At 35.1% G+C, this 12,627-nt stretch overlaps 1 protein-coding gene across 2 annotated transcripts in view; it reads left to right on the top strand.

Annotated features, from left to right (window-relative positions):
• The window catches only part of FMN1 (formin 1), a 117,404-nt gene that overhangs the window by 11,099 nt on the left and 93,678 nt on the right, over nucleotides 1-12,627 (top strand). Inside the window, exons 3-4 of one of the 2 annotated variants that reach the window (XM_015864835.2) lie at nucleotides 323-355; nucleotides 7,414-7,475. In XM_015864835.2, coding sequence (XP_015720321.1) covers nucleotides 323-355; nucleotides 7,414-7,475 — 95 coding nt within the window. The remainder of the gene's footprint in view (nucleotides 1-322; nucleotides 356-7,413; nucleotides 7,476-12,627) is intronic. The other variant, XM_015864836.2, reaches the window with a different exon arrangement.

Genomic DNA, 12,627 nt, shown 5'->3' with positions numbered 1-12,627 from the left:
TTTCATGTTTGATTTTCTGTGCATTAGGGAAAAACGTACATCTTACAGCATGCATTTTCTTTGCAAAATTGTGAAACATAGGTTGTATTTGGCATGTTTTTAGTGATATCATGTGTGTTTTATTTCTACAGTCCAGTGGCATATGTCATATATTGGCTATGGAAATTACTTTTGTTTATACTGACTGAAGTATGCTTATGATAATGAATAAAAAGCAGGGACATTGCTGGACTGTCTGCTAGGATACATATTTAATGAGCATAAAAATATAAGTGCCCTGCATGAAACTTGAATAGAATCTTACTTATGCTTTTGTCTCTAGCTCTCCTAAAGCTTTACAAGGAGGGACCATCAGGTGGGTGGAACAGCGTAATGTTGTCTGTCTGTCAAGTCTTTGGCCTATTTTGTTATTGTAAAGGCAATATGTTTCTTCGTGACATGACAAGAATTGTAAAGGCAGAGTCTGCAGTATCTCTCTGTGTTTAAGGCTAAAAATTGAATATTGGGCAACATAGTTCTGTAGTACAGATGAAGATCTATTTTCAGAACATTTGGTTAAGGGATTGTGATTTCAGTTACAACTGTCCTGCTACACAATGAGTGGTGATTAGGGTGGCTTCTCTGACTTTCAGATCCATCCCACAATGCTATCAAATTTACAGAGGTCAGATTTGAAGTCTGATCAGGATACCACAGTAGAGAATGGATGTTACTCTATATTTTCTTTTATTTATTTTTTTCTCCCATTTCATTTGTCTGTGAGCAAATTCCAGGTGAATGTAACCAGTTTTAGTGAGAATCTACTATACCTAATACTTGGACTTTTTATAATCTCTCAGTGAGCATTCTAACTATCCTTGAAGTAAAGACTGCAGGTGACAATTGGGCTGGAGATTTTTTCTGAAATTGTGTACTCTTCAATTGTGAAATATATCTTACATAAAAATGATGTAATAATTTAAATTAAGCAAAAAAAAAAAAAAGTTGAGACAATTTATTAAATGTTGAGAAATCTCTAGCATGCAGAGGTGCCTGAGGTTGTTCCTCCTCAGATGCACAGCTTTGCATCTCTCTTGGCTGAATTGTGTGATGTTCCTGTCAGCCCATTTTTCCAGCCTGTCCAGGACCCTCAGTATGTGTCAACTACTACTGCCAGTTTTGTGCCACATCTATACTTGCTGAGGGTGCAATTCTGCAACTCTACACTCTGCATCTATTCATAAGTGAATTGTTTCAGTGATCAGTGAGATGGGGAAGCTTGTAGCTGATATGAAATTGGCTAGAGTAGAAAAGAATTAGAACTGAGAATGCAAAAGGCAAGAAATACAACATTCTGAGGCCAAGAGACATTAGCAAAAGAAATCCAAATTGAAGCACTTTATATTGTGTGTTTGAGGAAGAAAAAAAATCATAAGGAAAAAAAAGTTCTGTATTCACATATATAATGAACTCTGATCTGATCATTATTCTTTAAAAACAAGACTTTGATATAGAAATAGAACTTGAGAAACAGCAAGTGCTTCTGGCCTTTTTCTTCCAGTGGACCCACTGAAGACTTCAAAGGAAACAGTCAGGTGCAGATAAGAGGGTTTTAACCTGATTTGTTATTAATTCTTTGCTGCAGGATATTTTCTGCTTACTTGAATTCTGAAATTGATAATGTACGTTCATGTGAGAAATCCACAACATCTGTGTTTTAGAAAGTTCTGAATTGCAAATCAAGTTCCTGGAAGCATGTGTGAGAAAAGTACAGCTACATTTTTGCCTGTACTTAGCTTTTTGCGTCACCTGCATTTTTGCTACCATCAGAAACAGGACATGAAGCTAAATAGACTTTGGCACAGCTGAATACAGATATAATTTTGTTCATTATGAAGGTGAATTATTTTTATTTCAGGGTTATAATCAAAATTGAATCTATGTATGACTAGTCTTCTTACTAATTACTTCAATGAAGAATTGCCTCATGTGAGCTAAAATATGTAGTACGTTATACATTTTTACATCTTTATTTCTTTAGTAACACTCAGCTAAACATCTCTGTTTAGCTTTAGAGTTAGGCCTGTGTGTTTCAAAACTTCTGTGACCTGAGGTGTTTTCACTGTCTTGTTTCTGGTTTGTGTTTTGTTATCATACTGTTTCCAAGGGATGTGAGAGCTGACTCCATAATCTAATTGACATTTGCTGGCATCCTGGGAAACCTCTCCACTTCATGCAGGCTTCTTAACAGTCCTGCCACTCTGTGCTCGGCGCTTCTCAGCTTACCTCCACTGGGACTTGAAAACATAGGAGCAAAAAGCCTGGCGTCCCTTCCAACTCAAGCCATTCTATGATTACGTAGATTAGAAATATGTGATGTGAGTAATCTCAGACAAAATAAGATAATTTTATTTAACCCACTTGAATCTGTTTCTCATTAGTACTCCAGCTCATTTTTTTCTAGCATTCTACTGCATTAATTTTCTTCCATAACCTTATCTCCCCAGACTAGACTTCTCTTTTTCTAATGCAGCTATTTTTTCCCTACTACCACTTAGTGAAGCTATTCAGTAAAATCACACAGATCTCGGGTGTCCTTAGTAGGAGATAATAATTTCCCTGAAGGTGGTCTGAATGGCTTTCAGAACCTGGACAAGTAATTTGACCTAAGCCAGAGGCATCTCTTTTTATCCTGTTTCTGTGTTCAGAGAGTACCTTCATGATCTATCACTGGTGTTGCCTATTGGGTCTGAAAAATATATATATTGAAAACCTAGATGCAAAATGTATAGATGTAAAGGACAAAAGTAGAGAAAAATAATGGTGATTGGAGAAGGAGAGTACATTTTATTGGAATTATAATTCTCATGGTAATGAAGACCAAGAAAAAATTTTATCTATTTGATAAATCTAAGCTACTTCCATGGCAGAACATGGAAGTAAAATGGACAATTAACTTTGACAGTAAGGAGATTTCTATTTTTGTATAGTTAATAACTGATTTATTTTTCCAGTTATGTGCATACAGAGTGGAATCTTTACACTGCCATGTTTTATTAATTTATTATTTTATTTTATTTTATTTTATTTTATTTTATTTTATTTATTGAGTTAAAATAGCTATTAAAATTATATTTAGCTTTCATTGCAGCCTCTGTCCAGCTTCCTGTGTATGTTACCAATACTGATGTTACTTTAAAACAAGTATCTCATTGAAGCATTTTTCAGTATTGTGGCATTTAAAAAACTTAGGTAAATACCAGAAGACATAATAAATATTTAAATTTATTTGTCATATGTACACCTGCTTTGTCTCAGTATCAAAAAAACCCACCTAGTTTTGTGATGATTTGCTGCAGTGGATTATAATTGCTGAAGGAATCACCAAGTTACATAATTAAAGAGTATGTCAAATGGAGAGTAAAAAAAAATCATCCCACATTTGTTACACTTTTCCTCGGTTTGTGTCATCTCAAAATAGAAGGAAAGTGTACCAGAAGTAGCAAGGGAAGAGTTAGAGCTGGTTGGAACTGAATTTGTGCAGTGAGATTATTTACTTCTTTGCTTGTTTGTCTTATGTGAATGACTAACATTTTTCATTGTTTCCTCAGTAATTAAATCCTAATTGCTTGTGGTCATTTTTCAGGGAAGGAGCACTTCCCATCTGATTTGTATCTGATTTGTTTGTTTAAAAAGCCCTTCAGAGAACTGTCAGAATTGGGGAGAGCTAACTTATTTATGCTTTACAGCCACTTTCTTCCTGGCAGGCTGTTTGGAGAGCAGGCAAGTACAACAGGATGTTTATACCATCAGTCTTCTGTTATCCAGCATTAAAACCTCAGAAAATATAAAAATTCTGACATTTTATAAACCGGGGAGTGTGCTGAAATAGGATACATTAAAGAGCCACCTTGTGATGCCAGAAGAGCTTAGATATATAGTTGAAGGTGTACAGAAGATGGAGTCAGGCTCTGTTTCAGTGGTGCCCAATGATAGGACAGGAGGTTCTGTCTGGACACCAGAAAACACGTCTTTCATTGTGTGGTTGGCAGAGCACTGGTACAAGCTGCCCAGAGAGGTTGTTAAATCTTAATGCTTGGAGATCTTCAGAAGTCATTTGGACATGGTCCTGGCTCTGGTTGAGCTTGTCTGAGCAGGGATCAGAGCTAATGGCTTCCAGAGGTCCCTTTCAGCATTAACCATTCTGTAGTTCTGCTCTTCTGTAATGATTAGCTTTATTTCCAGGTCAGTATCGTAGCAGCATGTATTTCATTTGCAGCACTGTATCTCAGCTCGCTCTGAGAACAATCCAGATATGTTCATGAATCTTAACTAATAAGACTGAATGAGTTATAGTGGTTGTGCTAGAATCATCCAGGCTGTACACAGAGCCAGATCAGGTTTCTGAAACTGACATAGTTTCTCTGTAACATAAACAAACCATTCACTGATTGTGTGAAGAGTTAAATGGAAGTTAAGGACTTGGTGCTAGGAAGAGTGTATCCTGTAGTTCCTTCATCATACAATTCTCTCTATTAATATGTCATTATTTATTTTGCTGTTGTGGTTTTGCCATTCTAAGCAGCGTCACATCATTGAAAGTTGAACTTCATTATTGCCAGTATGTTCAGAAATAGATTTTTGGGACTGCAGTCATTCTTTCTAGTAAATTCTTCAGTGTCTTAATAATTCAGATTGCCATCCTCAGATGTTAATTATCTGTGCAAAATTGTATCAAATTCTGGTGACTTCACAAAGAAAACAAACATGAAATGAATGCTTATGACTTAAACCGTATTATACGATTTTATCATTGGGTTGTGATTTCTTATCTGGCACACAAAAAAAAGAAAAAGGAAAAAAAAGAGCATTTGCTTGAGAAGAAGGAAAATGTTATGCCACTGGGTTCTGGCTTCTATTCAGTGGACATTTTTTCTTTTTAACTAGGGGAAACTATAACTGTAGAGAGAAGCAAAATAAACTTACACTGTAGAATATCAGTTTATTGGTTGGTAGACAGTGTTTTAGGTTTGTTACAGTGAATGATACACTTTTTTATGTAGTAATGGTATTATAAGTAAATGATTAGGTTTGTTAATGTTTTTTGTCTGGTAATTGCTAAGTATGCTTTTATTTGGAATAAGAAAGCTGTAAAAGAATCTCTACTTTCTGCTTTACTCTATAACAAAACTTACACAAAACAATCTCTAGAATTTGTTTTGGAATTTTCATCTAGGAAGAGGTAATGAAAAACACATGCCTTGGGACTTTGGAACCTAAATAGCTTAAGATGATGGTATCTTGCAAAATGTCTATTATGTACAACTCCTTTTTTTAAACATTCTTCAGCTGTTTTTGTACCACATTAGGTTTAATCTGCTGGGGTCCTTCCATCATTTTGTGGTTGCACAAATATTTGTATCAACTTAACAGAAGAGGTAATTGGGATCTGGGAACATGGTGAAAAATCTGCTTTAGGTGCCAGAGTGGGTCTATGCCAGCACATGTTCATACCCAAATCCTAAAGAATGTTGAGCATTGGGCAATCCCAGAGAGAAAGTAGATCTTTTGTTAAGATAAATCTATAAATCTGCATAGCTCTGTTAGCCAAACTAAGAACCAATTGTTAGAAGAATTTTCAAAGCCTGTTGTTTGCTTTGGCTGTCATGTGGCCTTTAAGAGCTAAATTTCAAGTCACAATGTTCCTTAGGTTCATGGCCTGCAAACTGAGTGCTTAAGCAGCTGAGGTACCAGAAGGGTCACAGCTTGCTCAGGGAACCCGAGGCAGATGCTTTTTTAAGTCCAGTTTAGGTGAATGGATAAATGGAGCTGATGTCCAAAGAGTGCGGCAACTGGTCAGAAGAATTAATAGAGGGAAATCTACAAGCCTCTAGATTTATCTGGTTATGATTCGGTCTGCAGTCAAGAAGTTTTCCTGTGATGAAAGGCACAAAGTAGGACCTTTTTATAGAGAATGGAGGAGTTTAGATGGATAGTAGTAATGGTTGGAATCACTTGTATTTCTTTTTTTTGTGTTTTGTAAAATACCAATCAATTTTCCTTTTGATTTTGTTGGTAAATTCAGCTGCTCATATATAAGCTCACCTGCCTCTCAGAATATTTGGGGGAAAAAAATGGCTTTACATTAAAAAACTATTAAAATTATACAGAGTTCAGAGTGATTGATATTATCTATCTTTTCTTTTTGTCCATGTGTTCTGAAGAGAAAAAGAAAAATGCAAAATAAATAGATAAATAAATAAATCACTAATCTTTGGTTGATACTTTGATGATATAATGCTTTTTTATTGGTTCTTCTATTCCAGGCACCATCCAAATCCCTTTAGTTTCTGGGAGCATTGTCAGTAAATTTTAAATTCCTTGGACTATTTTCAATCCTTTAATTTAGGTTTTGATTCCTTTTTTAGTTCAGGATGCAGAAGCCAGCCAGGGAACTGGAAATATACCGTCAGATGAATTTTGATTTAAAAGTTGATAGAAGCAGAGCTTTAATGATCTAAGAATGAACTCCAGTTGCTTGTTAAGAAGAACTATAACATCTGGGCCAATATCTCAACGAAGACAGGCTTCTCTTAAATCATTATACAACTGTAATGAAAATTCTCTTTTCTTCATCTGGTCATATATAGCCGCAATATAGTTTGAGGGAAACCACAGCATGAGATGTGAGTTCTCTACAGCCATCACTAAAACTGTGTAGTCAACTCTTAGCATCTTCCAATTTGCTCATCATCAGTGCTCAGAATCATCCAGTTTTTCACTGGTGACTTACATTTTTATGGCTTCAAATTTTATTCTTTGGATTGTGTTACATCTTTACCATATCAGAATTGCTCACTATATGGCATAGTTTTTCTGTCAGGGTACTTATCTCTGTAATCAATCTTCGTTTGGCCGAATTCTTTCTATCTTTTGCTGTTGGGTACATTTTCAGGTCTTTATTCATATGTGTGACTAGTCCTGTACCCGATTTATGTGCGTTTACTGACTGTATATTTATGGCTCTATTTAAAATATTGTATTTAATTAATGCTTCTGTAGAATGTGAGTGTATGCATGCGTGTGTCATAATATCCTACCAGCTCTGCTGTTATTAGCTAAGCTGAACCTTTTGTTTCCTTTTGTTATTCCAGTCTGACATATCTCTACACAGTCTTTCCCTCTCAGCATGGAATACCTCCGTTCTTTATCCTCTGTTTCCCACAAAGCTGCTGAAAATCTGGTCATGTGGTCCTAGAAGAAAAATGTTAATTACTGTGTTGACATTGACATTTTCTTTTCCATCACCATTTGCAGATCTTTTATTTGAGAACCTGCATCTGTGTTCAGGACTTCATGGTTTAATATGAAATATGCTATGCTGAAGATGTGTTCGTTTCTGACTTTAATGGAATGTACTTTTTATTTTTACAGAATACCAAGCTGCCATTTTGCATTTAAAGAGGGAACACAAAGAAGAAATTGAAACATTAAAGGTATGCTTTTGTAATATTTTTTCTTTTATATCTTTACCTGTCTGTGCATTTTATGGATTTAAACAGTGCAAAATATATTCTGCATCAAACACTAGAATATTCTTTCTTTCTAAAGGTTGTTTTTGTTTGTTTTTTGTTTTTTTTTTAATTGTAAACTCAGAATTAATTATAATCTATGCATGTATTACAGAGTATTTATAACTGTATCTGCACAAAGGGGCAAGGATGCAATAGCATGAAGCCTTTGAAATGGAGAAGTGTGAGTTCTTTGAGTAGGTGGGGTGGAATGGGGGTAGCAGCTGGTGTTGTAGAAAGGACTGCTCTGCAATAAGCTCTCTGTTCTGCTAGAGTGAAGTACTTGCTTTCCTAATAGGCATCTGTTAAAATTCAGCACAGGGATGTGCAAGCTTGTACTGGAACTAAGTAAAGCAATATTGTACAATAAACATTTAAAGTAATAACTCTTACAAAGAATAGTGTAACTATCACACAAGAACAGTGCATAGATGGAAAAGGAATTTATTGTTGTTTTTGAGAGGGTGTTTCAGAAATACACAGGCTTTGTGAGAGAAAAACGTGTTTGCACATCTCCAGCAACCCTGGGAGCTGTAGAAGTACAGGAGACAAGTACTGGTAACAGGAAAATTGGAGCTTGGTGTGACCTAATTGCTGTAGAGTTATCTCCTGCTTTGACCTTTCACAAAACTGAGATATTTTCATCATAATGTGATCTTCCCAATCCCATCTTTCATTAAAATAATGTTGGTGTTGCACATTTTGTTTTCCATTAGAATACATGTAAAGAAACTGGAGAAGTAGATTTGATTGCTTATCATAGCTTTGAAAGTATACTCTCTTAATATTTAAAAAAAACAACAGCAAACAAACCAAAACTGGATTATTTGGGTTTTCCTTAAGGCATTGTTATGTCTTAATGTTTAGTTGGGTTTGTGTGTTATTTTGCTTAGTAATAAGGAAGCTGTGAGTCAATCATTTTCCAACAAGTGGAATTGTGAAGTAACTTCCAGCAATGAGTACACCATAAAAACTGTTTTATACACGTAGATAAATATAACTTAAAATGAGCTAAAGTTGAAATATTTGCTGTTCATAAGGTAGGAGGACAATGCAGTCATTCTGTCAATTTCTGACAGGTTGTTAATCGTTTACTTATATTGTGTGTGTTTGTTTGGTGGTGACTTTGATATTTCTCACTGGAACTCAGTGGAACTGAATCTCAGACTAGTTAGTTCCGATAGAAAAGGTTATTGGACCATTTTGTAGAGCTTTTGGATAATGGCAGTATTGTACAAAATTTGTGTTGTGATGATCAGAAAAATAATACCTCAGTTTGGATTTCATTTTTAATTAGAAGTCATTAGAGACCTTTCACAAAGTTCTGTTTGCCAGACTACTGATTCCTAAGATAAAAGGTGATTTTTCATTTTGTAATAAGAAATAATGCACTTTATGAATAATATTGGTTTTGACCTGCTTTTTTATTAGTGAATCCGAATATCTTTATTGGCTCTTCCTCTTTGCTTCTCCTACCACTGTCTCTGTACTTAGCAGAGTGCTGCTTTGATTTTTGGACCTCAGCCCAGCCTGGTGTAAGTCATCAGGTTCATAAAAGATGCATAGTGACTAAGCTGCTGAGAAATGATGCCTTAGTATGCTATTTCCAGCAGTTAAGGGTTTCCTGAAACAAAGTCTGCACTCAAGACATATAGTGCTGATGAATAAATGATAATATTACATGGTTATGGGACTTCTGGATTCATTGCCATTTGAACAGCTTCTCTGTATGTCTATGGCAGTGAATTCATTGTACTAAAGTGTGACCCTCTGTTGACTCATCCCTTTTGTATGTACAAGTGTTCACAACTATTTGCTTCCGGGAACATGTAGAATACCATCTGAAAAATGTTATATAGTACCACTATAATAACCTAAAAACATGCTTAGAATGGAAATACTAAGTTTCTACACTCTTAATATATCTTTTGTCCAAGAAAAGTAAACGCTAAGTTACTCATTATGTGAAAAGAATGGCAAATCTTAGTGCTTCGTGTCATTTTTTTACAGTGGGTGAAATCTGAGAGTGAAATACTGCTTAGATGGTCATGTTGCTTTGGTAAATTATCAGTTGTTAGTTCTGTCTCTAAGCTTCAGTTTCTATTTTCATTTTCTAGATGAAAAAAATGGGTGCAATCTTCAGTGTTTTTCCCCTTTTTTATAACCTGCCCACTTTGAGAGTTTGTTTCTTCTGCATGTTTTTCAGCACCCTAATAAATCCTTTCTCTGCACCCCCCTTATTAGCCTTTACTATTTTCTTTTTAATTTCAAATGCATTTTTCCTAGGTTTTGAAGTTTATTAAAAATGTTTGCCTTTCCTTGAAACTGCTTCATTCTGTAGCAGTAATTATATATAACAGTGAGTGGTCATGATTTTTGTTCATTCTTTATGTTAGCAGCATTTGCACTGGTGAAAATGGAATGAGAAAGCCACACACTATATAGTGATTCTTGTGTTTTTTAATTATTGTGAGGAAGATAGTTATCTTTTTTTTTTTTTAAGATTAAAAGTCTGAATTACCACAGACTACTGTATGTGTAGAACTTTACATTATAAAACATCCTGTGGGACCTCACAGAGAAATTGTATTGCATCGTGATTTAATGTAATAACTTTTTCCAGTTTGTTTGTTAAAGATGTTACAGAAAAATATGGTGATAGATAGCCCAGCTGTTGGAAATACTTGTGTTAAATGTGATTTTGTACCATGTACTGAAGGAACCTAAGACAGAAATTTCTCTGAATCTCTTCTTTTGCAAAAATGATCCAAATTCCATACTGGATAATTATGAAGAAAGTTGCTCACTTCTATAAAAGACATTCTTTCTTATTCCCAGTATGCCTAGAAAAACCTTCAGGAGCTCTGAATGGTACTTCCTGTCTGTTGGAGAAGGTTCTTAAAAAAAGGGCTGTTGAAAGCTTAAAGCAAACAATGACAAAATCCTAGCTGTATGGAGGAAGTTGAATGAGATTATAGGGCTGTAGCAAAGAAATTTACAGTGGTAGATAAGCTGAAAGAGGCGTGTGTTTTATAAGAGGATCTTGACTGGTGATTTGTTTAGTCTTGGGGGTACTGTTCATTTGGAGTGAGTGGGATTTTAAGCAGTTATGGTTATCAAAAGTATTCACTGTCTAGAGCAGTTAGTCCTCAACTGTGTCAGAAAAAGAAGAAAGTTAGGCATAATCTGTCCCAAGTAATCTACATTCAGGGGCTTGCAGTTGAGAGATCTGTTTGCTCATCATCAATAAAAAGTGTCCTGTAGTTCTGTCCTGAAGGGCATGTAATGTAATCTTTTATTTTTCCATTTTCTTTTGTAAGTTATATTTTTTCCTTGACTATGTAAAGTCAAAGTTTGGATAATATGCACTATTGGGAGAGACTGAAGGAACTGGGGCTGTTTAGTCTGGGAGGAGGCTGAGGGCTGACCTTATTGCTCTCTTCCAATACCTGGAAGGTGCTTACAGAGTGGGGTTGGTCTCTTCTCAGTGGTGACAGGAGACAGGACAAGGGGAAATGGCCTCAAGTTGTGCCAGGATAAGTTTAGGTTGGATATCAGGAAAAACTTCTTTACAGAAAGGGTAGTTGAACAGTGGAATAGGCTCCCCTGGAAGATGGTTGAATCACCACCCCTGGATGTGTTCAGAAACTGTTTGGATGTGGTGCTCAGGGACATGATTCTGTGGGGGGTTGTTAGAGTTAAGGTAGTATGGTTGGGTTATGGTTGGACTCGATAATCTTTAGGGTCTTTTCAAACCTGAGTGATTCTATGATTCTATGAAATTCATAATGGTTTTTATTCTTTAATAATTGTTGTGTAGACAATTATGTGAACCCAGAGCTTTGTCCATACAGCCAGTGTAAAAGGGTTGTTGTCTTTCTAGGTGGCTGAACTTGAAGGAAGTTTAGCAGTCCCAAGGGATGTAAAACACTGACAGGAAAAGAATGACATACAGTTTGTATTTTGTAGCGATATCTTTTATGTTTTCTCAGTAACGAGAAGCTTTATTCTTTTTTTTTTTTTTTTTTAATGACACTTGAACTATAAAGTTCATAGTAATTAACATTAAAATATTGAATCTTTATCGTATAAAATGAATAACAATCAGAGTAGTTAATATCTCTTAATGAGTTCATTAATGTCCATAATTCAATTGAAACATCCTTATAAAGGTGATGCATACAAAGGTTCATATAGTAGACATAAATACTTAGTTTATACCCATTTAATTTTAAATACATTTACTAGTTTGTGTGCTCAAAGAATTTCTGGATTTTTTCACTTATTCTTTATTAAAATGAAAGTATGCATTTTATAAGGCTCTGAACCGTTTCATCTGCCCTGCTGAGGTGTATTTCCTGACGATGTCGCCAGGTGGCAGCGGAGCCTTTCTGCTGCAGGCCCCGCAGAAGTAAAATGCCAGTTTCTCAGTACATGATAGTAGTCATCAGCATCACAGTATTTTGCCCTGTAGAACCATGTGCACAGTATCTAAGAACCAAGGAGATGAAAATTACTTAACATTAAATCAAAATACTATAAAGGGGCTGCTGAAGTACAAATGAAGGAAACAATATGTAGGCAGTATTTCAGTGATATTAGTTAACAGTTAATCCAACGTAAGAATGTGGTGTACAATTTATAGAACATGTGGAAAAAAAGTTAATACTTTTCTCCTTCTTCCTTTTAGTACATAGGTACCAAAAATCCTCTTCAGTTACACGCAAGTTTAATATTACTTCTGGATGATGAAGTCTAAGTCTTTATGCTCTTCTTTAATTCTCTAATTTATGCATGGATCTTCTTTGTCATACAGTTGTTTATTACATTTCCACCAACTCACTACATCTTTTGCCACTTACCATGCACAGAACACCAGAGTCTTTAGTTTTAAGTCGCAGCTTTTTGTAAAAAATATTATGATATAAACAATATAATTATTATTAAATAAGAAAATAGAATTATTGTGCATATTGCATGACTATATTTCATACATAAAATTATATATACACATAAATAATAATCTGTGCTTTATAAGTAAGAGAAACCATAGATAATGCATAAATTATATAATGTA

Source organism: Coturnix japonica, chromosome 5 (assembly GCF_001577835.2).
Source record: "Coturnix japonica isolate 7356 chromosome 5, Coturnix japonica 2.1, whole genome shotgun sequence".
NCBI lineage: Eukaryota > Metazoa > Chordata > Aves > Galliformes > Phasianidae > Coturnix > Coturnix japonica.
Note: the sequence above shows the minus strand (reverse complement) of the source record. Positions and strands in the feature narration are given on the sequence as shown.